This window comes from Pezoporus occidentalis, unplaced genomic scaffold (genome assembly GCF_034315485.1).
Source record: "Pezoporus occidentalis ecotype Australia unplaced genomic scaffold, CSIRO_AGI_Poc_V1 ctg93, whole genome shotgun sequence".
NCBI classification, from domain to species: Eukaryota; Metazoa; Chordata; class Aves; order Psittaciformes; family Psittacidae; genus Pezoporus; species Pezoporus occidentalis.
Window position 1 is genome coordinate 6,370,906 of NW_026916294.1, and position 25,627 is coordinate 6,396,532.

The window sequence follows — 25,627 nt, forward strand, 5'->3', positions numbered from 1 at the left end:
GTGACCTGACTGTGGAGGCTGTGCCACATAAACGGAGCTCTCTAGATAAGCAGTAACATTTATTGCATACTTTGTCAGCGTATCTCTGGCCACACACTTGTTCTCCAGGCACTTTGTTTTGATATTGGTTTTATTAAAAGAGATTTCGGAAGGGGAAATGTAAAATAGTTGAAAGATAACACACATAAACACGTTGTTCAGAGCTGAGAAAATCCACACAAGACCATCAGGCTTTCTTTACATTACAGGCATGAATAAAATGTATCTTGCTTTTTCCCCCCTCCTTACACTGCTTTCTTCATCGAAAAAACACTGCTTTAAAAAATTGCTCTCAGTAGACTAGCATCTTGCACAGGGCAAGACACAGGTCCTACAACACCCCTCACAATTTGGAAGATGCTTAAAATTGAAATCCAAAGATGAGTGAAAGCCAAGGAGATCTAAGGACTATAAGAAGGAGGTTTTTATCTTGGTGGTGGAACCACCATCCCTGGAAGTGTTCAAACACTGTATAGACAAAGCCCCCAGTGACATGGTTTAGATAGACAAAGCCCTCAGTGACATGGTTTAGTGCTGGCCTTGGCAGGGCTGGGGGAAATGGTCAGACTTGATACTTTTAAAGGTCTTTTCCAATCTGATTGATTCCATGATTCCATGATCTTGACAGCCACATGGTCAGGGTCCTCCCAGCTTTGGAGCTGGTGCCACAGCCTGAGCTACCTTCAGAGCTCAGGGCAAGATGACATGTGCCTCAAGCATTTCTGTGCTGTCTTTCTGCTAGGGATGAGGCAAAGTGTCCCATTACACATGTTCTACTTTCTCTTTGAGTATGATCCCTTGTCTTTTCTGGAGGAAGAGTTCTGCTCTCACTCTGGCTACAAGACACAACCCTGCAAGGTCGCTGTTCAGGAGTGATTTATTTGTAAAGCATATTCAGCCATGTCCTGATTCTGGGCAATGGTTTTGCATGAAGTAGATGATCTGTACCAAGCTTATGTGCCAGACAGATGTAGCTGTGGGAGAATTTACATGACTGGCTTGTGGGCTATGCCTGTGCTTTCCTGAACTGCCAGCTCTCATCCTACTGCCTTTGCAAAGGGTCAGGGTCTATAAGACTACAAGAATTTGCCCTATTTATCAACAAAAATGGGCTAGTGTTTGCCAAAAAATACCCCTTGGTTCTGGCCCAAAAATAGACTGAAGAGTCTTCTTTTAATACAAGACTATTTGTCAGTTTGGAATATCATCATTCAGACACTACTATTGGGATGGGGTTTAATGGCTGCACACCAGTACACTGTATGTGACATAAAGCATTTGTGAAGAAATGATTCCTCAGAAGAGCTTCCCAGAGATAGATAAACTGTCTTTCCTGTTTTTCATTCTTTGTTCTCCTGGATCCTGGAGGGAGTGTTACTTGTGTTGAGTAATGAAATTTCCCTCTCCAAAACACATTATCTTTGATCTCCCCTGTTTTATGCACTAGGGAGCTGACGCTTCCTTCCCTGTCTAGGACTGAATGAATAATCATCTCCTGTAGTTATTCACATCAGGTCAGATGCAGAAATGTGAAGCTGATGACAGGGGAAGTTATGGACACAAGCAGCAAGAATTGCTACTGAAATGTTAGGACTTGTGGGCAGAAATAGTCAAAGCAAATCCCATTTAACCATGAAGGCTCCACAGATTTATATCTCATGGGGCAAAACCGTGAAGTGTTTGTGAGGTGTGAATGAAGCCCAGACTCCTGGCCTATTTTTTTTCTTTATGGCCATATACCCACACAATCAGCATGAGAAAACCCTACCCAGCCCTCAAGTGTTGGTGTGATTTGGAACGATTAACCCTCAAAAAGGTTGATACTCAGATCATGTAAGAAGTCTATATGTTCATCCAGGGATTATTCAAAAGCCTTATACCATCAGGAAATCTTGATCAAGAGGTATTTTTGTTATTTCAACATATGCAGTGTGTGGTTTCTCTCGGGTCGTTCAATCCAGACCACCCTCTGAATGTGCAAATGGAGGGGTTTGGGGTTTTTAAAAAGGGAAAGGGTAAAAGAACTTTCAGGATTTCACAAAAACTTTCCTTCAGGTTTTCAAAAGCCATATCTACGTCTGTTATCATTTACATAGCCCAGATAATGTAGTGCACTAATACTGCTGTATGGCAAATCTGCCTCAGGTATCACATTAGAGCAGCCCGTTGGCCCATCCTGCATACCCAAGGGGCTCAGCCACACAAAAGTGATTTCAACCCAACTTTAAGAGATCAAGTTGAGAAAGCACCCTGCTTATTATGAAGGATTTCCCCTGCTCTTGTTCTTGCTCTGTCTCACCTTGAAAACAACCCCAACCTGAAAATCCTTGTTACAAACTCGGATGAAATCTGGTTCTCTGAGTCTGCCAAGCTACAGCAACACAAATCCCACCCAAAGTGACACTTCTGTGCAGAGGAAGGCAGGTTCATGCATGCAGACATCAGCTGGAGATGCCTCCTGCCCCTCTGCTGTGGTCAACAGAAGTAAATTAACACAAAACGCACCTACTACTTTCATTTGTACTAAGTCTGTGCTGAAGGAGGGCATTCAGTTGGCCTTCTGTCTCCTGTAACCCCAGGAGATATGATTAATGAAAAGAGCTAACTCTGTATTATCGTTAAAACATGCTTCACAGGCAAAAAAAAACCCTAGTTCTACATATTTTTATCTTTCACTGTAGATAACCACTACTTAATTCTCACTGAGCAGCTAACATCTTCCTAGAATTAAGGGTTGTCTCTGCCTATATGGTGGGAGACACCAGTCTATAATCTCGTTTTGTGGAACAATTCCACAAGAACGCTGCAGGACATACTGAAGTTCTGGTCTTTGCTCAAGATGTTGAAGGTGATGTGTTCGGCTCCTCATGGAACTAAACTAGGGAAGTGGCAATAAATTATTCTTATTAAAGAAAATAGTTTAGAAGCCATGCTAACGTCATTATTCAAATTCACAGTTGAAACTGGTTATCACGCTGCCTCAGACACGAATTCATGCGCTCATTTTAAGTGATTCAGAGGAACCAATGTGTAAGTAGTTCCATCACTGCTTTTTGATGCAGGAGGGCAATGGCCATTTCTCGTGTGGAAATTATGAGCAGATGAGGTCGTCTCTGTTCTGTAAATCTGGGCTTGCATTTCACAGCAACCGAACTTGCTCAATAAAATGAAGAAATCCCTGCGGAAAGTCTTTGTGAAAATGGCATAGAGGAAAGGGTTTGCACAGGAATTGATGGGATAAAACAAAACCAGAAGGATCTTGGATTTGGAGACTGTGATGAGAGGAACCTTGAGTGAGGCTGATATTGCAAAGAAAGATATTGGTGCCATGCAGAGGAAATCTGTGAAGATCAGTATGGCCATGCGCTTGGCAATCTTGGTGTCGCTGTTTGAAGAGACCACATTAGGGTTTCTCACAGTAAAGTAGATGCAGATGTAGCAGGCACATATAATCATAAACGCGAGTACATTCAACACTAAAAGAAATACAACGTAACCCTGAGAAAACAGTGTTTCTATATCCATGGGCAAACAGATGCTGACCTTCATGTAGCTGCTGACTCCAACTATGGGAAGAAGTGCCACTGTGAAAGCAAACAACCAGCCAAAAATCATTACAATCACAGCATGACGAAGTCGAACCTTGCGGTGCAGCTGCATGGCATAGGTGATGGTGTGCCACCTTTCCAGCGTTATCACAGTCAGTGTGTAGACTGAGAGCTCGCTTGCAAACACTGTGAAAAATCCTGCAGCATTGCATCCTGCCCCAGTTTGCCAGTCTATGGCATAGTTGTAGTACTGGCTTTTGGTCTGGATATCTACTGATGCAATAAACAATAGGTAGATACCTGTGCAGAGGTCTGCAAAGGCAAGATTGCACATTAGAAAGCGAGGTACGGTGAGTTTGTATTGGCTGCTTATTAAAATAATGAGGACAACAATGTTCCCAGTGATAGCTAAAATGCTGATAAACCATATCAGAATTCTCAGAGTATTGTAGCCCATGATATCTTCACATGGATTGAAAGCATCAGGTTTAGGTGAGCAAGCTACATTAACTACTTTATTGCACAAACCATAGTCAAATTCATTCTCTGCTGGATCAAATCCTACGCCATAGCTGGAACTCTCCTCTTCAGCTGCAGATTGTCTACGTATCTTATTGCCAGGCTGCTCCTCATCAAGGTCTTGCTTGTTCTGAGATGATATACTACATATTGGATGTAATTCAGTGCTGAAATTTTAAGAAGAGTAGATTAGAAACTGACAGCACATGACATACAACAAACACAAAATCATCCCATTAACAGCTCAGTTTTCCTGGTTAGCTGATTATATAGACTACCCTGGAGCTTGAAATCAATAGTCTGGCTGGTCCCTATTTATAAAAATATTACAGGGAAGCGTAAAAGGTTTGGAAACATCATAAAATGTAAGGGAAAGGAAAGCCTAACATTTGCCTTAGTAACACTCATTATGCACATAGATAATGCATTGTGTAAGAAGCCTCCCTTGTTTCAAGTAGATTTCTCCCATAACCTATCACTGGTAAGTTTTGTGTTTGGCTTTATTTTCTAGAGTATTAATTCTGTGCCCTTCTTCATGCCTAGCCCAACAGAAGATAGATAGATAGATAGATAGATAGATAGATAGATAGATAGATAAGATAGATGATAGATGATAGATAGATAGATAGATGGATGATAGATAGAAATGCTTTGGTTGAGATGACAGAAGGATGATCAGCTTCATCAATCTCAGAAACAAACATCAAAATATATCAACAGGAAAGAAAGGGTCAGATTTTACAACTGCTTCTCCTAGGCTGCCTTTGAAGTTTGCTGTCTCAGACATATGCATCCATAGTTTTGCATAAGACGGATCCAAGCCTAATCTGATTTAGGGAATAAAACAGCTGACAATGTGTTTCAAAACCAACACAGCTCAGCTCTGCCTACTTTAATCCACAGCCCAGACATCAGTTTAGGTGTGTGATTTCTAGACTTACACTTTACTCTTATCTTCTACCCTGACTTGTGGTGCAGCTGAGAAAAGAGCTTTCTAGGCAAGTTTTAGGTTGAAAACTTTAAAGAATTGGTAGCAGCTTAAAAGGGAGACTTTTTTTTTTTTGTAAGCTACTTTTACCCTTTGACTTTGTGCACTCTCTACGTCCTCCAAAAATCGAATTTAAAAGGTCTGCGAGAAAGGAAAACTAATGAAGCCCCAGCATCAGAAGGTGAGGGACATTTCCTATGAGGTTCTGAACATCCTCTACTATTATCAATATTTTTCATCTTGCCTGTCAACTGAGGCAAAAAACTGATTTTCTGTTAGGTCAAATATGTACTATGAAGGTCACAACAGCAATAACAAGGCATTACATTTTGCTCCCCTGTGTTCTGCTCGTGTAAGGATGAGTGAGGGGTCCAGTGTATTGATCGATATATCAACAGTTCTCTAGCTGAAAGGGAGCATATGCCCCCAAGGAGCAATAAAGGGAAAGAAAGTCCCTCAGTTTTGAGTGAAAAAGGCACTCGAGGGCACTGAAAACTACTGCAATTGGTGGTGCTTCAGCAATGAACTGAGGGAAATGTTTTTATCCAGTCATTTCTAAGCTATGAGTTAAAAATAAACCTTTTCCCAAATTACAGAGGCAGCGCCTGAAGCTAAATTTGTCCCCTGACAAGACTGCTATGTAAAGCCAGTTAAATATTTCTGATTATTACAACCTATTAATTCTTGAGTTACTTTACAGCGAGTGGTCCCAAAGAAAACCAGAGTCCCACAGAGGTTTAGCTGTTCTTTTTGCTCTGAGGATTGGTGGTGAGGAGTCTTCTTCCTGGTCAACTGTGAGCAGGTAAGATGGGCAGTTGCAAACTGCTTTGGTACTGATTGCTTACTAGCAATTTGCTCTTGGGTGTTTGTTTGCTCTTTGGATTGTGTGGTGCATTCAAAGCAACAAGCTAAAACATATTTTGGCAAGGGATGGGTCCTTGCTTTCTTACAAGACGGTAGGTATTGTAACACGGTTCATTTGTTCAGTCTCTGTGTAACCTTCTGTTACTGTTTAACATTGCTTTGCTCAAGCAAACCCTCTGAAAATAGAGAAAGGACAACTTAAAGAACAAAGTTAAAATGGGTAGAGTGCTCTGACAAAACTAAACAAGAATGACTGCCTTTGCACAAGTCATTATTTTATGTGCTTCATTTGGATGCAGTGACAGCAGAATACTGTGTGCTAAGGAACACGCTCAGCAGAATAAATAGTCCCAACTTGGGTTCTGTATTAAGCCCTATCTCAAAGCAGTCATCCTCACCAAAAAGTGACACAAAGTGAGCTGTGAGCAGCTGATAGTATGTTCTCATGAGACAAGGCCCAAACGTGACTACTGATGCTGCCATACTTTAAGAAAAAGTAGGATTTCTTGTGACAGCTCCTCCAAAGAATAATGATTGAGTGTAAGGACAGAGTCACATCAATGTCATTCTTTCAGGCAGATGGTGATCTTTATGTCAAAGAAAGCCAAAAGCTTGCTAAAGTTCATAATGGTCTCTGCCAAGTTAAGGGTTTTAACATTCAGCCTCTGCCCTATCTGCACTTCAAGGATACTATTTTCCAGTCACAGAAAAACATGAGGGGTGTTCAGCAAACTGCACTGGGTTTGTCCTAAGAAAGCGGTTCACCTTCTGTTAGGCCAGTGTGATAAATCTTACTGGATTGGAAAAATCCGGTAATATAACCCTTACTGGAATGGGGGGGAGGGAAAGGAAAGCATCAAAATTGTTTTAATTTGCACCTCAGTGTGGAGGAGCTGTGCTTGATGTGACATGCCCCAAAATTCAGAAAGCAACGCAGCTGTAACAGGTTTAAGCTTTCAGTTATCACAACAGCACCTGTTCACCAGTACCGATGGATTTGGAACAGGTGATCAAGTATGATCCACTATGGCAACTTATTTTATCTGGAGTGCTGCAGAAGTCTCAGGGAGGGAAAATCTAACAGAAGTGGGGCAGGCAGAAAGGGGCCACACATCCCTGTCTTAATTCCTTCCCAGATTTCCTATATGAATGCCAATTGCTGTAATGATCCTTAGAAATGCTCTTCTGGGGGTGATGAAGCATCCTTTTTATCCTGCCTGGACTACCTGAGAGTAAATAAAACATCCCCTAACAGCATGGTTTTTGAGACCCAAACGGCCACAGGACAATTACCGTATCCTGTGAAGGTGCGTGGCAAGTCGGGTCACATCACAGTTAACTAGTTAACTTGTACATTTGAAGTCTGTCTATCTGAGCTGATAATACTCAGTGAGAATCATTGATACTTGAAGTCTCACTGCAATTTGCTAATAGAAAATTAAAATAAGCATGGAAAACTACTTTGGGAATCTAAAAAGACACCCTGCCCTGACTGCTGATTTAGGTAGAAAAAAGTCTGTTCTAGATTAACCATTTCATAAATCATGTCCAAAAATGTTGTGTATGTAGACTTGACAGATGCTGTATCTGTGGCGCTTGGTAGCTGTTTCAAGATCAGTGTGGCTTCCTGAGAAACAAGTTTGAGATCATGCAGTGGTCCTATTACCCTCCTGAACTGATGGCCAAGTACCTACCAGCTTCTGTGTGAATCACAGCTTTCCCTCCAGCTACCTCCTGCTAAGTTATCAACCTTTTCCTGTTGAATGTCTTCAGCATGGCTCCAGGCTGACCCAGAATAGCAGGTCACAGTGACAGATGGACCTTTAGCTAGTGGGAGCTAGAGCCACAGCTGGGGAAAATGCTGATGCTAACACACCTATCAAAATGTATTATTCCCCTTTAGTAGAGAGGCAGTGCACTGTGTAGCATGAACCTCCATGTATTGTATATATGTTTATTTCTATCCATTTACTTACCTGCACTGAAGAGACCTGTTCCATCCAGACTTTAAGGAAGTTCACTTAATGAGATGAAAAAGGTATGCAAAGAGTAATGTTCATACACTGCCATGTAGTCCTTGACGTGTCTTCTGCATCTCCAATACCCCTGGTGCTGAAGGCTGTGTGGATCTCTGAACGTTTACCCTACCCTGAATCTGAATGGGATCATGCACCTGAATCATAGGATTTGTGAATATCTCAGCCTTAACCCTAACCCAAACCCTAATGTAAGTGACATCATGGAGATGAGGCCTATGTCATGAGCACCATGTCTGGCCCACAGAAGAAAGGTATGGAATGAGTAATGTTGGTGCTATCCTGTGCACACCTTCGCATGCCTTTTGCAGCCCCAGTGTCCCTGGAGCTGTAGGCTTTGTGGATCACTGAACCCTAACTCTAACCCTAATATAAGCTGCATCATGGAGATGAGGCCTATGTCCTGACCACCATGTCTGACCCAGATGAGAAAGGTGTGGAAGGAGTAGTGTTGGTTCTGTTCCATACTCCCCTGGCATCTCTTTTGAAACCCAGGTGACTTTGGATATGTAGGACTTGTGGATTCCTTAATCCTAACCCTACACCTTACCGTAACACTAACATAAGCAGCATCATGGAGATGAGACCTACGTCCTGAGCACCTGCTGAGAGACACCAGAAAGAAAAACAAATGAAATCACTTACTTTTGTCTTTTCCAGTTTGTAAATGCACAGCAATGGCTGGGATAGGTGAAGTTTGCCTCAATCAAAGCTCTAAATTTGCTTAAATCAGGAAGCTTTTTTAAATTGTATGTAGACCTTGCTCTTAGCTTCTTAATGAGTTCTAATCCATGACTTGGCAGGAAGCTGATTCTCGTCCTTGAAATATCCCTTTAAGAAAACATAAGAAAATCTTGGTAAAACGCAAACTTACTTCTTCTCGACAGTGGGTATGTGTTTTGGACTGTCCTACTTTTTCTTGGAGTAGTGATTGGAAAGAGATCAGCCAGAAATGTACACTGAAAAGAGGATCCTGGGATTAATTACGTGTTCCTCCAGGAAACCTGAACTAATACCTATTGCCAACAACAATCAAATGATGTTAGTCTGGTCTCAGAAAAAACTCTTTATGTTAGAATTAGCAGGGACATAAACCTTTAGTGCCATATGGTACTGGGTTTAGTAAATACCCAGTAAATACAACAATCATCCCTCAGTACTGCTACAGGGTAAAAAAGGCTGACGAAATCACAACAGAAGTTTGCTGCATGAACATCACATCAGGGGAAGGCTGCTGTGGAAAAAGCACTAAACACAAAAAGACGAACTCGCGTAGGGATATGTATGTGAGGAGAGGTTGGGATATCAGGTCTTGTACTCATTAGGAAGAGAAAGAGATCAAAGAGAGACATGGGTGAGTTGGTTCAAACTGTGAGGAACAAAAATAAGAAGACATTTCCAGAGGTTTGAAAAATAAAGACAGCACAGACTCAAGTTGAGAAAGGGGCGAGATTACAGGAGGTTTGGAGAGATGTATTTGTATGGAAGGCAATTACTGCGTGGGATGGGTTATCAAAGGCAGCGATGGAAGCAGCAGCTACAAAGGCCTTAAAGAGATCATTAGGGCTTTTAAAAGGAAACCCATTGTGCAAACACTAAATCTTGCCCTGTGCCTTGAAGGTGGGGAAAGGGAAGAAGGACCAAGGGTGCTCCATCTCCAGGCTAAGAAATGCTTGGGAACGCATCCCAGTGGCTCCAGGGTGTAACAGCTGGGGCAAAACATCCCCACATTTCCCTCACCAAGGCACAAACTGTGTCCCTTGGCTCATGACAGCAGGAGAGCACACTCATTTCTCTGAGAAGCAACAATGAAATGAACTGCACAAAATCACCCTGTCCTCCCTTCGCCCCTGTGCTCTTATGGCCTGAGACTGATCCAGGCTGCGGTGTTTGCTGAGGGTGCTCTGCCCTTCAGTCTCCAACAAAAGAAATGAAATTTCCCCAATCAAGGAATTGGACTGACAATATCTGTAATTTTCTCCGTGCCCCCTCCAAGGTACAGTATCCAATTAATCTAATTAATTATCCAATTAATAACAATAAGAAGTCAGGACAACCTATTGTTTGATCTCTATAACCCAACACAGAATCATAGACTAGCTAGATTTTTATTACCAGCATATTAATGCAGTAAAATGTCATGTGAGGGGGAGACCGGGTTTTAGCAGCATGTAATAAAGTTCAGACAGCTGCTATGTACCATTTGCAACTCTGTTCTAAGAAGCGAAATGAACACCAGGAAATGGCTCTGTTTGAACTCACAGTGAGTGATAGTTAGTTAGCTTGGGGTGGCCAAGTCTAACAAATCCATAGGCAGCTAGTAAAGCAGATGGTAAAGTCAGCAGAGGGTAAAGATCATCTTTGTGTCCATGCTGTGCCACAGCTGAAGCTTTGCCTCCAGGCTCTGAAGGGATATGCCACCTTCAACAACTGGACCAGGAACTGTGGCAGCAGAGGAGCAATACTGCACTCCCCTACCCTAATGTGGGGCCATGACTTCTACTGGCAAGGTGAGACAGACCAGTGGAGCCAGAAATGCTCTGAACTTCTGCAGGTCAGGCTGAGAGTAGCCACGCTGTGGTCCTGAGGCTGTTCTGGGCCTGATCTGCTTCTCACAGGAGCTAAAAGCAGCAGCTGACAAGAAATCTTAGGCTATCAATACCTGACTTAGATGCTTGAAGAGGTAATTAGGATACAATAAGCAACCGTGATTGTTTCATGGACTGGCTGTTGCCCTTAGCGTGCCATTGCCTAATAAAATATATATATATGTATGCACTTACGTCTCAACAACTAAACAGCAGTTTTCTGCCTAAATCCACTAACAGCATCACTCATGGCATCATTGCGAGTCGGTGGGACTTCATAAGGGCTCATAATTCTCAACAAGAGCATGGAAAATATTTTCTTTGTCTTGTTAGCTAAAAATCTTTACTGAGTCCCAACCGTGAATAGGAGCATCACCTAGACTTAAAAAATAGCTAAAATGTCACTGGATCTCTGGGCATCTTTAAATAATTACATAGATATTAAATATATTTTTCCATTATTTTCTTCTTTTATAAAAAAATATCTTTTTATGCTCATTATTGCACATAAGTTGGAGTGAGATAGGGAAAGTGCTGTTGTTGGTATGTCTGTTACGGATAGTTACCAATACACCACTGACAAGCCCTCAAACAGCAAACACAGACATTGTGCATGTGGTTTAGTAACTTACTCAACTGAGTCACTACATGCAGACCTCAGTGCAGAGGTTCTCTGGAACATTGCTCTCTAGTTAGAGGCTTGATAAATTAAATAAGCATGATGAACAAGACAATAAGGTGGCAGTAGGAAATCAAACCATAAAGCATCAGTGACTGGAATACATGTGCTCGTACTATTATTGCCTGGCTGCTAGTCATCAGCCTTGACAGCAGCCAGCTCAGAAACAGCAAAATGAATCTGACTTCTCTTCCAATCACTTCTCTTTCCCACTGGGAGTCTCTGTTGGATTAGCAAAACTACTGACCAACTGATGAGGTCTGAAAGGCACATAAAGAAACAGCAAGAATTGGCTGGTGGAGCCCAGATCAGAGCAGAGATCAGCGAGCCACCAATCACACTGATTGGTGAGAAATATTTTCCCTGTGCTCTAGGGACTCAGCTGATGAGTTGGCGATCAACTGGAACTCTCCTATGGCCCCCATACATGGATTTCTCATTGAAGACAAATTGCAAGGGTAGGATGGACCGCAGCCGTACCTTGCTCTGCACCCAAGTGAGGATACAGCCAAAGAACTCCAAAGGACTTCAGTAAAAGCTGATGTAAGCCACTACAGCTCTAGGAGCATCAGAAGATGATTAAATGAGACAATGTGGCTGAAAATTGAAGCTGTGAAATTCCAAGTTGGAAATACAGTGTATTTCTTTATAGGAGGAATACGTATAGGTGTGGGAGTAATTAGCTATTTGATTTCCCTGCCTACCGGCAGCGCTGAAATCCTTTAAAACTTGATGTCTTTCTAGATGATGATATTCTAATTCAGCCAAGAGCTGTAAACCTCAGAGGAACTGATTTACTGATCTGTGAAACTGTGTAGCCTGTATGAGGGCTAAGATCGGTGCTTTCTGACATTACTATTCATGTTTGTGTTTCTTCACACTATTTTAATATGCTGCGTTATAAAACAGAAGTTGGTATAAATTGACTGTAGAAAACTGATTCAGGAAGATCAAGAGTTAAAACATCCTGACATTCATTCTAATAAAATAATGCAGTCAGCAACATAGATTTGGTTGCAGCAACACTATTTGTCCCAGCAAAGATATGATTATGGGTCAATCATTTCCGTACGTGCATTCCTGGTGTACACTACAGTGATGGATAAGTAAGAAGGCTCTTATCCTGATCTCAGTTAGGATAAAAAGGTAATTTCCCATCCATAGAATAGTGGATGTATTGGTAATGGAACAGAAAACTTCCTACACAAATATCTCAGTGTTAGCAATTGAACTATCAACGGAATCTGAACTACAGCCAAATCAATTTGATAAACTTCCAGAATATGACTGTATCAGCTACAGCTTGCAAAGAAAATGCATTTACTTTTGACTACAGGAAAGAATGCTCTTCAAAAGGAACATCTATGATCTTACTGCTCAAACGATGCTTCACAAGCAGTCTTTTCCAAAGAAAAAGACGCTGTGAGGGAGTGATAGAAGTGGAGCAGAATGCAGTAACCCATATCACATATAACTCAACTCTTTGTACCACAGGTGCACTGACCATCACAATGTGGAAATAAGGCCTTCAGAAGAGCTCTGATCTGAACTCCAGACATTATTCTCCTTTTGTAGATTTCTAACCACTCTAACCTCCGTGTAAAACCTTCCACCAGCTCCAGTGACTCCCTTTCCGCCTTTCTGGTTAACTCTTAGCCCTCTCTGGACATCCAGGGTAGATGGGCTCTGATGAATTGATGAGACAAAATATGACTCCCATGTCTCTGCTGCAGCTTTTCTGTGTTGTGCCTTGTGCTGAGCACACAAGCAGCTGTGCACACTTAGGGGTGTTTTCAGACCCCACGGCAAACCATTGAGGTAATGGTGACTGAGATCCATGAGCATTCTTACTGCAGGATTCTCTACTGCTAAGGTCCTTCTTTCTAGCTTACCACCCACCAAAGACACCTTCCTGTAACTGCATGAGATATACCTCATACCTAGCTATCCCTGTAGGCTAGGGAATTTATCTTCAGAATTAAGCCTTAGAGATGCAGGGGCAGATCTTCAGTGGTGAGCAATTCAGATTTAAGCACTGAGGACCCACTCACCTATTCGTGATATTGCTCAACCCAAAAAACTAAGCATTTTTCTCTGGAAAAAAACAAAGCAGATCTACTCTCTTACAGAACTTAATCAGCTGTGGAGAGGAATCTCGATTTAAATTCCCTGATCCAAATACTCTCCAAAACTTGAGGACAAAGTAAAAATATGGAGCTAGACTGAAATTTCACTTACAGCTTCCAATATATACCTCCACTTTTGAACTCCAATGTTGAGATGTTGAGATCCGGGCTTGCATTTATATGTTCTTCTCTACTCTCTTCTAGGGAGTTAATAGTGAGAAAAATGGTATCTGAATATTACTTACAAAACAATAGGCCCACTGGCTCCTTGGAAGACCTCATTTGGTAGTCTTTCGAGGTTGTGATTATCACTTAGATTTCTGAAAAACCACAAAAATATTCATGCTAAAACGATCTGAGATGAAAATGGCCCTTGTAGCAGTTACTACCTTCTAATGATTGCTTTTGAGAATAGTAAACAACAGAAATTGTTACAGCTCATCCAGGAAGGTTCCATTAAATGCATGATCCTCTATTTCCCGAATCCCATTTTTATTCAGCCATCTGTAACAGAGAGAAAGCTTTCTTATTCCTGCTTTACAATTATATATAAGTATATAATTCACATCCATGAAAGGAACCTCAAATAAAATTATTAAATGCATATTCAAATGGTGACATGTCTATAAATTCTAGCAAGTAGTATCCCAGGAGCTGGAGGAAGGCTTTGGAAAGTAGACACGAGTAGGGCAGATAGGTACTACCATCAGAGATGACAGCTGGAGCAAGGGCAGAGCTGATGAAGTTGCTGGTACTGGAAGCAGCAGCGGAATCAGTGAGGCTGTTCCAGCTTAATCCCAGGACGGGTGAGACCAAGATCTTTCCTGCTAGTGCTGTTGGTGCCATTTAGTTTTACTTTATTCAAGATGCTTTTTTAAACACTGGGCCACAGCTTAACCTTTGCCAGGACCAAAGTGGGGTGGTGGTGGTGCCAAACCTCCCAGGAAGCGGCTGATTCCTCCTACATTTGCTGCCTTGAGAAATTACACTCCCTGTCTGCTCTGCTGCCCCAGTCCCACCTCCCCAGGCTTCCTCCCCCAAGAGGAGACAGAGGTATGAACCTGGGAATTGAAGCTCCTGGGGCTTTCTGCCAATTTGTCACTGAAGTGCATTAACTAATTAAGGTTTAATGTCCTTCCCTCTCTTCCCTTCACCGTCCTAAACATTTACATTTGGGTCAGTTATATTTATCGTCTTTATGATGCAATCTTTCATCTCGCTTTAAATGTCACTTTGCAACTCACACCCTCTCCAACAGGCAGTGACAGGTCTGATTGATGGCAAAAATGGGCTGATTTAATTAAACTGTCAGCAAACCTGGACGTTTTAACTCACACTGAACGCTGGGAACGTGAGTGACCCACTTAGATAAGGTCTGAAGTGGTGAGCTAAGGTCAGCATGAAAACCAGTTATGGGTCTGGCTGAAAGGATTACCCTTCTGACCATGACAGGCAGATGTACATAGCTCTGTGTCTATAATGTCTGTAAGGTCAGATGAGGAGAACTGTCACCGTCCCCTTCACTTGCAAGCGCTAGTAGGCAGGAGTTAAGCAGGCACAGATGAGAGACATGTCCCTGCTTATAGCATTTAAAACATTTATTATATTACATTGATCTTGCCCATTCATAACTGTCAGGATGATATATATGCTTTTAATCACAGATTAGCATTTACTGCATTCTTTCACTGAACATGATGCTATGAAATGAGATACTAAGCTTGTAAAACCAGAATCACTGTTGCCATACAGTGTGGACTATATAGTCCCATCACCTGGCTAATTGAATTCAAACAGTAAAAAGAGTAAAAAAGGATTTTACCTAAATCCCAAGGCCTCATTATAGTACAGAGACAAGTTTCTGTTGACACAAACTCTCCTCTCCCTTCCAGCCTTACCAACTCCACTAACTCTTACATTACCAACAAGTGACAATGGAGGCAGAGATGCAGAGCTTCCTGATTAGGAAAGCCTAATCAGGGACTGTCAAAGCACACAGGCAGGGCCTCTATCCAAAGGGAGAACTATAGCAGAATCAGGACATTATGTGACCAGGTGATGGTGGCCAGTTCTCCTTGCACACATTGCAGGAAGCAGGGCAAAGCAGCCGCAGCTTCTCTGGGCAACCTGTGCCAGGGTCTCACCACCCTCACAGGGAAGAACTTCTTCCTCACACGTAACCTAATCTCCTGTTTGAACCTCTTGTCCTATCACTACACTCCCTGATGGGGACAATATTGATGGTCTGACCTTGCTCTCATAAAGATCAGTGTGAGCCCATTCAGTCAATCAGATCTTGCTTGTCTACTTCAGGACGTGAAGCAAACTGCTCACACACAGAGTGGGAAAGTTTTCCAGTCTGGTCACTGGTTAGGTGAAACGAAGACAGCTTGTTAGCAAGCAAACAGTAGGTTTTGATATACCAACAGAAGCAATCAAAGAAGTCAGATCATTAAAATACATGACTGTTCAAGTCAAATGTAGAGTCATCTAACCATGCAGCTTGAAACTGTGTTGTGAACTGGCCTGTATCAGTGCATTTACATTGGGTGCATTTCCACAACATCTGCATATATTTTGCCAGAGTAATAAATGCCTTTGAATGATGTGTCTGAGTGTAAATATTTATGAGTCATGCTATCCTTTTGAACACAATTTGTATCACATGGAGCTGTTGTTGTAGGAGGAATATGTTTAACCTTGGCATCAGTAATTGCTAAATATGCTGTGCTTCTAAAATAAAGAGTAGGATTAGAACACAACAAAAACTCACAAAGGCATTAATTTTTCATGGCAGGATAACAGAATACCTGGATTTCAGGAACACGGAAGAAGCCTAAAACCTCAGGTTGAATTTGGAAACTTATGAAATAGTGCCCATCCCCTAATAGCCTTGACCTTATTCAGGACAAAAAAAAAGAGCCAACAAGAAGATCAATGAATTTTCTAAGTCTTACTCACAGAATCAGATTCTCAGAACTGAGGCCCATGAATGAATTCCTTTCAATTGTACGTATGTTGAGATTGTCTTGAATATCCCTGAAAAATAAAATACAGTGGAAACCATTGTATCCTGTATACAACAATAGATATTTTTGTACCTTTGTGAGCCTTTCAATACTGTACGCTATTTCCACCACAGTATTTTTCCACGTATACAATCTGAGGAAGCATTACAGACGAAGGGTAACAAGTTAAGTTTTTAAGACATTTTGTCTGCAGAGCGCAAATGATGAGTTTTCCAGGTTAAAAAAAGGCCGGAGCAAAACGTTTCCAGGACCCCCACACTTTCCTCCCAAATAGGCTGAAGTAATTAAAATGCATAAAAGCTTTGGTCTCATAGCCCTCATAAGGTCTCATAAAAACTCCTGAGGTGGATGAGATCCTTCAGCAAACAAACTACACAGAAAACGCAAGCTGAGGGGCTGCTTCTCGCAGCCTCCCAACCAGAAGAAGGAAGTTCCCCCCCCCATGTCAACAGGGTTCCTTACAAGCTTTGTATGTGCTTAAGAACTTAAGACCCGGGACCCCTGTCAATGCAGTTTGTCGAGCTGACAAGTAGGCATGTCAGTCTTTCAGCAGTTTTGACTAATATAGATGTACATTCTGTTGCTTGCTCAAAATAGACCTCAAAGAAGTTAAATAGGATTACTCATAATTTAGCCTGAGATACGGTTGTTTTCATGCTGTTTCTGTTGGAAAGCACAGTATGAAATAAATTATCTGAAAGCTTGAAATTAAGTGCGGCTCCAGAATTATCTCACGCTGACAGCTGAGTTTGGCCACAGCTCTGCATTAAGTGATACTTACACAGAGGCCTCATTCTGCAAACTGAGGTCAGCAGAGGTAGGAGTAAGGAGGGAGTGCTGCATCCATGCAGTGAAGTGTATCCTTTTGTTAAAGACCTGCACCAGCCCTTTATAAACATCTGTGGCCAATCAAGATGTATCTTTGGGACTTAAAATACTGGCACAACTGAAGCCAATGGGCATTATCTTATTGACCTCAGTGGGGCCAGAGTTTGAACCAAGGTCTAGTCTGAGACTCAAGCAGTATCAAGTCCTACCTATTCTTAGAGTCATAGAATAGTTTGGGTTGGAAGGGACCTTAAAGCTCATCCAGTTCCAACCCCTTGCCACAGGCAGGGACACCTTCCACTAGACCAGGTTGCTCCAAGCCCTGTCCAACCTGGCCTTGAACAGGGATCCCTGCCAGGGATGGGGCAGCCACAGCTTCTCTGGGCAACCTGTGCCAGTGCCTCAGCACCCTCACAGGGAAGAATTTCTCCCTAATGTCTTATCTAAACCCCTCCTCTGTCAGTTTAAAACCTCTTCCCCTTCTTATAGCAAAGTGAAGTGTTTCATCTGAAAAAAAACCCCAAACCTTTTGCTCAGCAGGGCACAATCATTCAACTCTAGTTAACGCTGATGATAAACATATATAGGTATATCTATTCCTAGGAGGAATCTGTTGCATTTGCTTGATGGTTTTGAGGAGCCCTGAAGTGCAGTTCTCAGAATTACTTATATATGTGTGTATATATATATACAGATATATACATACTTATATATGTGCATATATAACTTATATATGTGTATACCATATAGTCAGGCACCCCCCTCTATGTTTTCAATGCATTTTTATTTCTACCAATGGCCATTACTACAGCAATTGCAGGATTAATGTTTCTGCAGCTTGAAATCTTCTAGTCACAGACTTGGCTGTGCAGAACTTTGCCTGTGCATTAACAATATATCTTGGTCAAAGGAAGAGAAGAGATAGTTGCTTGCTTCCTTTGTGTTCTGGCTGCAATTATGCTAAGAATTGATTAAAAACCTTACATCAAGGTATTTTTCAGTGAAAAAAAAAAAATCAAGCTTTTTCTGATCACATTTTTTACTCAAAATCCCCAATGCTTTTACAGTGAAAAAAAGCGCTTCACACAAAACTTTACACAAACATTTTTTCCCTGCTGCCACCAGACTTTTCCATAGGAAAAATATTCTCTGGACAGTTTTACTGCCAGTGGCAAAGAAAGAAAAGGGTATGGTAGAGTTATTCCCCTGTGTTTTCTTTTTGGTTTTTACTCTGTGATGTGGATACCTCTCCACAGGACACAGCTCTGAGATCAACCCTTCCCATGCAAGCCAGAGAACGGTCACCAGGTGGCAACACATTTCCACTGCCACCAGCCCGGTTTGGATTTCAGTTGGTGAAAGGGGGTAAAAGGCTGTTACCCACCCTCTGGGCCACCCAGGCACACACTCATAGCGTAGTTAAAGGAAGAGCAGTCTGTAAAGTGCAAGTTAGAATGCTTTGTGGAAGGGAGACCTAGAGAGGACTGAGACCTTTTGGGCAACATCATCATCGGCCCTAGATAATTACAATCCAAAATCTACCACATGAAGCTAATAAGCAAACACAAGAGGAATCACATCTTGAAAGAGGAATCTTATCTTCAAAGGTTTTGTTGGAGCAGAAGACCATTCAAAGGGAGCTTTTAAAAGTGAAAACCAGACACTAAAACTTACAGCAAAACTTTATGGAAAGAGTGCACCTTATGGACAGCAGGTAAAAACCGAAGGCCAGTGTTTGATATCAACCTATTGGAGAGAGAACAGATGAAGATTATTCACTCTGCCCCAGGAGCAAAGCAATAATTAAAACAAAAGTAAATTGTACTTAAAATGGCGGCCAAAAAGGCAGTTTAGCCACAAATGGGAGAGCTGCCCATAGGAAACTTGAAACTGTAATGTAAAAAGGCTCTTCTGCAAAGCACAAGACTGAATTCTGCGCCACTGAAGTCAAGGGAGAAACCCTACCTTGGATCATTCCACAGTCCCTCCTGGTGATCCCAGGGAACTGTCACTATTAATTTCCCAACCATATTCTGAGAAACCAACTGCACTGACACAGGATAATTATTTTCACAGTAGCTTTTCTAAGACAAAACTCACCACAATTTTAACCTTCTATCTAGAGGCTATATTAATTCCATTGGGAGTAACATTATTTCATGAAAGTAAGAGAGAATTAGGACTCTTTATACCCCAGCACCTCCAGTAGTGGCGAACTGAACATATGGGACTGCTTCAGCAGTTTATGTGACTCAAAATGGGCCTGAGCCACTGTATTTATCTACCTCTCCTCTCCCACCGCATTAAGCATCACTGTCCATGAAACACCATCCTAGAAACACTGACTGTGAAGGAGAGCCCTGCACCCACAGAGCTGTACCTCATCTAATCTAAACAAATGTTGTTACCTAGAGTAGTAGCCAGTGCTGGGCAACAACACTGCCATGCAGCAGGAGATCCTGGTGGCTGCTGATGGGTGGAAGGAAGGATGAGCACAAGAGGGAGGAGGAGCTGGACCAGCCTGGGATCTGACCAGCTGGGAGTTTTGCCCAGCCATCAAAATGCCTCATTTCATCTCACCAACCACCAAATGTCTCACCAACCAAAGAGGAAATCTGGGTTCTTCAAAGTTCAGTTGTATCCCTCTATTTTTAATATGTGAGATGGCAGAGAAGGTAAACTGTCACTGAGAATACTGGTTCCTTAATGAATGTGTTAGTAGTATGTGGAAAGTATTTTTTACCCTGGCACTTACACAGAACAATATTCTTTCACTACTGGATGTGATCTGTTGGTTTGGTGTTTTTTTTGGATTTATTCCTGAATAGCTGAATGGTGATGAAAAGCACTATTTGAGACTGGAAAAAAGTAACAGAATTCATCTGATGTTTATTATGAACATCGATTATTTCAGGAGTGTTGCAAACTTTCAGGTTTCATAATCTGAGCTGAAAATGAACACCTCCATGTGACAAAGCAAATCCTACATTTGGGCACTCAGGGTGACACAGAGGTCCATAAAACACTCATTCACTTGGGTAAGTACTGGCTCTGAGCTCCCCGAGGTGGTATCTGGTGATCCTCGGATGTTGAAAAGCCGCCGTGTTCTGTTTCATCTTATCACAAAATGTAGCAGATTGTATGCAGGAAAAAAACCTTAAATATAGGAAATATTCAAGAAGCCAATTTGGGAAAGTTGCTGAAATGTCATGGCTATTCCGTCTCGGAAGTCAGAGTGGTCTGACACTGCATTAGCTTAAAAATAACAGCTGTCACATGTGACCAAGAAAGCTCTACAAAAATGTCTTTGAAAAGCTGTTACTTATAGTTAAATAGAAAGCATGATTTCACATAGAAATAGAAAGCAGGGACATTTCACAAGGCCCTTATTACTTAAAAGTACCTATACTTTGTAAAAGGAGTTAGCTGAAAAAATTAGAGGCAATAGAAGAACCTGTACCTCTTCCCTTCCAGCACTTTAAAGCACACTCTCTAAATAACAGGTGATGTACAGGATTTTAGTTGAAAGCTGCCTTTAATTTTGAATGAGTCATATTCTAGAAAAGAATGCAATTCTTTTTACAAGCCCCTTGTTAAATCTGAATTACAGCATGCTTCTCCTCTAGTTGATAAATGAAAAAGCAAACTGATGCCAAGTAGTGTGTGGCTATTGTAGGACAGTGAAGACATGAGAAGCTTTCCTCCCTTGAGGAAAATCTCAGTCCTCATGTTGCTGTAATGAAAGGTGATGATACTCTTAACATATGCTATTCAAACTCTGCTCCCAGTTGCAACTTACTCCCAACACATCAAAATGACAGCCTGGGCTTTCACCACGTGTGTGAAAAACCACATTCAAGGCCTTGGCTGATGCCATAGCCCTGATCTTTCCAGTAATCCCAAGGTGTTCAGGGCTCAATTTGTACTGGTGTCAACTGAGCAGCATGAGATAAAGAGGAAAGCATCTTTGACAAATCATTACATACTGAAGTAAATCTACAGGTGGCACAACGCACTGATTGCACAGAGCGGTGACTGAGAGTAGGAGAGGGTGCTCTTGCCATTAACTGGAGAAAAAGAACTAAAAAATATTTAGTTAGGCTGCAGCTTAGATCTTCCCTCTCCTTTTACTCAGCCAGCAAATCCCAGAGGCCTTTAAGTGGATAATCTTGTTAGAATGTAGATAATCCAATTTACTGAGTATCTTTCCTGCAGGACAATTTTGTCAATATATTTACCATTTAATGTATACATCCTTAGTAACCTCACTTTAAACAGGTGTCCTCTTTAATCTGAGTGAATCCCCGCTTGCCATGCGTAAGCAGCTCAGTAAGAACCTGTTTCTCAGATGGTTGATGGCTGCTTTCCAAAGCATTAACTGCCTTGCTAGAAAGGCTTACCGGACTCAGCACTTCAGAAAACATAGCACCATGATCAGCAGAGAAAAAAATAAATCTTTCAGAAGGTAATTCCTGGAAGATTCTCACTGTTTTTCTCCAAATATAGCAACGTCTGCTCTTTTGGATGCCAACTGATGCCAATTGGTAGGGGCTAACTCTGACAAAACTGGGAGCAGTTTACCTCATCAACTTACTGTGGGTATTTGTTGACGTGCAAACCCGAGGTAGGCAGAGATAAACACAACAGCACTCCCTTCTGTGTCTTTTAATCATGCTGGTTACTTTCTATTGCATGTGAGCCTGATTCATAAAATCATAGAATGGGTTGGGTTGGAAGGGACCTTAAAGCTCATCCAGTTCCAACCCCCTGCCACGGGCAGGGACACCTTCCACTAGACCAGGTTGCTCCAAGCCCCGTCCAACCTGGCCTTGAACACTGCCAGGGATGGGGCAGCCACAGCTTCTCTGGGCACCCTGTGTCAGGGCCTCACTACCCACAGATCACTCCAGCAAGGGATCCCTCTGACGTATGTGTCCCAGCTTTCCAGGCTAAACTGAGCATGTAATCCATACCACCCGCTTCAGGCGCAAGGTCTTTCTTTAACCGTGAGGCTGCCATGCAAAAGGAAGGAGAGGATCATCACTTCTGTTTATTGAAGAGCCAACTCCATGCAAAGCATCAGCAATGCTGTGAATTTTGTGGTTTGGGTTTAGGTAGCATGCCAGGTACATGGGCCAGATCCTCCACAAAATAAGACCAGGCAGGCACAATCAGCTGCAAGACTTTGGAGACGGGCTTTGCTCTCCACAATGCAAACTATTTTGCTGATAAAATGCATGCTTTTTCAACCTACGTTTTCCCTGCCCTCCAACAATCCAGCTGTATGCCCTCAAAACTGATGTGAAAGGAGCGTAATGTTTAGACCTTTCTATTTTAGGCTGAGATTGCTTAATACAGAACATTGACACATCACTGTAAAAAAAGGAACCAAAGGACACAGATTCCACATAAGAACTAATTCTGGAAAGGAAATAGCTTTGAGAAGCCATCACTACATTATTAAACAGACAATGCCACAGCTCTCCCTAATGAGAGCCAGATAAATAATCTTGTACCCATGAAAAGGTCAATAAATTACCATTTTGAAGCCGTCTGTCTCTTTGGCTTACATCCAAGAAGACCAATTAGCAATTCTCTTCACTGCTTCTAAAAGACCAGTGAGAAAGATTTTCTTTTCTAGGTTAAGAATAGTTCAGTATTGCGTTTCTTCAGCATTTCTCCCTCCTTTGTGCTTTTGCCATACCAGCAATGATGATACAGGAGACAAAGGGAATAGGGTGAGCAGGGAACGTATTTGTATGCAAGCTGACAGATAAAACCATGTTAATGTTTAACTGCTAGTGGCTGTAACGAGCCCATAAAGCTGATGAGAGGACTGCCAAAGCTAGCCAAAGCTTCTCACCTCCCCATAAATAAGACCTACTGGCTATAGAGTTATTTTTGACGAAGCATGGGAAAAGCCTTGCAAGCAACACGTTGTAAAGGTGATTAAACTGATAGGTTGTGGTGCCTAGGCTCAGTATCAGCCATTAACACTGGTTAATTTCTTTTTTTAAGGAAAACTGCCAGTAAATATGTTTTTTTCCATGAGATTTTCTGTGTTTTAACAGTTTGATCACAGCCAAGCACTGGTGTGAGGAATCATACTATGGGTCTCCTACCCTGCCAGATGCCACCACAGCTGGAAACTTCAGAAGAACCACAATGAGCCCAGCAACAGGCAGGTACCTGAGACCCACTGGTTTGGGTCCCACTACATCTTTTTACACCAAGATCAGAAGGTGCCTGTATGAGCTGTTCTGTCCGGTGGGTCAGATCAGGAATGGCTACAGAGGTCTATGGCAGGGTCTGCAGCAAGGATGTCTCTGAGCACAGGCCTCCATTTCCAGCTCTGCTGCCTTGATGTGGACTGTTTGGGAAGCTGGCATGAACCCCATCTGGGGATCAAAAACACCATGTAGGCAACAGTGCGACCAGTGTCAGGTTTGCTTTTCCACTCACACACAACCCTGCATGTGGTCAGACAGCATCTGCCAATCCGTTTTGTGACAAGGTATTTATGAAATCACTTGCTATTCTTTCCTAACTGTCAGCAGTTAAAGGGAGAATTAGGCTGTGATGCAAAGGTCTGTTAGTTTTCCCTTCAAGGCCTTAAAACTCGTATCATTTATATCAGCTCAAATAGCTGCTCATAGTGTTTCTATCCACACAGATGTCCAAGCCTTTTCTGAATTATTTTAAACTCCAGTCCCACACGTTTACAACCTTTTACTTCTGTATTGTACTAAAAGAATATCCACAACACAACAAAAGACCTGAAAACTGGACACAAACCCCATCAATCCATTACTCCGCATCTTGCCTTATGTTCTCCCTAACTGACCCTTCCTGGCACATCCCAGCTAGGTGAATATTAGGACTAGGTTACCTGCAGCAGCTGCTCTTTTGCAGCCTTCCATCAAGTTTTCTGCTTTCTCTCAATTTAACACTCCTGTCCTTTCAAACAGTAAAAACTTTCTGCAAGCACCAGTGAACGTCACAAGGGGATGGAGAAAATGGCAGTCTACAAAAAATGTGCCAAAGAGAGGAAGAAGGTACGACTACGTAGAAAGAGTGACCTGAGCATGATGTAACTCAGCAGCACACCCAGCTCATTGCTACATGCATGGTTCTGCTCTTGATCCCCGTGGTGTGAACTGCTGTAGTTCCACTGAAGCCAAAGTTGTTGCAGTGATTTATATCCCCAGCACAGCTACCTCAAACCTTGTCATTAGCATGAAAGACACATTCACCTGTTCATCTTTGCAGCAGTAAAACCTGCATCTTTTGTACTATCTATCATTGTGTAAGAGTTGTTTGGGTTTTATTTTCCAACCTAAAATGAAGGCATAAAGGGGATACAGCATAAATCCATTAGTGGAGTAAATATCGAAGATTATCAATGTAAATCAGAGAAAGCTTTGGCGCAAAAATGAATGTGAATTAAGTGGCCATAAATAAAAGCAGAGGAAATATTTTAGTCACCAAGTCATTGAGTTTCTGGAAAAGCCTGCCCTGGGAAAAAGAGAGAGAGCAGGGAACAACAGAGAGCATCAATAATGTCAATTAAACACTTAATTAATGGGATACATGGAAGGGAGCCAGTAAGAAATAGGATATAGTCATCTGGAGAGTAACTTCCACTCCTGTATGCCCATAAGGGAGAAACCTTTAAAAAATCCCCACATGTATTTTCCTCTGATTTCAGCTAGCGAGTAAAACTAGCTAAAGAGGAGTGAGGAATGGTCAGTTAGACAAGCAATCCTCTATATTTTTCATCTGTTGCTTCTATAGGTCATAGTAGTGTTGCTGGAATTGAAGTTATGTACAGGTAGGATCTCCGAATGCTGGAGCTGATGGGTATGGGAGCATGGAAAGGTGAATGTTCAAAAGAGGAAGCACCCACTAACATCTAGAGAAAAACTTCCACTACTTCAGATGCTTAAATTGGGATTTAGCCTTTCCTCATGACCTGTAATTTCTGTGTCACACACTTACATCACTGAAATGAGTGTGTTCATTAGTATATTTGTATTTCTTCTACAACTCTGTATGAGATGAATATGCTCTCATTCTTTCTACCTATGTGTAGACCTGACAACTGTACTACCCACAGCAGCTTGTTCTGCGGATTCTACATGGGAGAACAATCACTGTGGTTTTGTTCATAAATAGCCAGAACTATTCAAAGACAGTAGTCACTGCTGAATGACTCAGACTTGAAATAAAAGGAAAAAGGCCCATGGTTTCTCCTCATGACAAACTTAAAGCTTTGTTTCCCTACTGTCAAGACAAAATCTGTATTTCAGTTATACACATACAAAAGTTAAAGTTTATCAAGGCGCCTGGGGAATTTGATAAAGCACTTTTCAGTCAAAATTCT

The 25,627-nt window shown here is 41.9% G+C and overlaps 1 protein-coding gene and 1 long non-coding RNA gene across 6 annotated transcripts in view; one reads left to right on the top strand and one right to left on the bottom strand.

Annotated features, from left to right (window-relative positions):
• Nucleotides 1-8,333, top strand: part of LOC134157256 (uncharacterized) — a 69,734-nt gene extending 61,401 nt beyond the window's left edge. The window contains exon 5 of one of the 3 annotated variants that reach the window (XR_009962248.1): nucleotides 7,528-8,333. This is a non-coding gene — a long non-coding RNA (uncharacterized LOC134157256). Of the gene's footprint in view, nucleotides 1-4,617; nucleotides 4,666-4,735; nucleotides 4,830-7,527 lie in introns of those variants that run through there. The other 2 variants (XR_009962246.1, XR_009962247.1) reach the window with 2 other exon arrangements.
• FSHR (follicle stimulating hormone receptor) overlaps nucleotides 2,937-25,627 on the bottom strand; it is a 76,669-nt gene continuing 53,978 nt past the window's right edge. Inside the window, exons 5-11 of one of the 3 annotated variants that reach the window (XR_009962242.1) lie at nucleotides 18,919-18,990; nucleotides 16,349-16,426; nucleotides 13,823-13,891; nucleotides 13,633-13,707; nucleotides 8,640-8,825; nucleotides 5,766-6,134; nucleotides 4,143-4,273 (exon numbers count right to left, since the gene is read on the bottom strand). Coding sequence is in view for 2 of the 3 variants with exons in the window: in XM_062606008.1 (XP_062461992.1) it covers nucleotides 3,040-4,273; nucleotides 8,640-8,825; nucleotides 13,633-13,707; nucleotides 13,823-13,891; nucleotides 16,349-16,426; nucleotides 18,919-18,990 (1,714 nt within the window). In the remaining variant the exon portion in view is untranslated. Of the gene's footprint in view, nucleotides 4,274-5,765; nucleotides 6,135-8,639; nucleotides 8,826-13,632; nucleotides 13,708-13,822; nucleotides 13,892-16,348; nucleotides 16,427-18,918; nucleotides 18,991-25,627 lie in introns of all 3 variants that reach the window. The other 2 variants (XM_062606008.1, XM_062606007.1) reach the window with 2 other exon arrangements.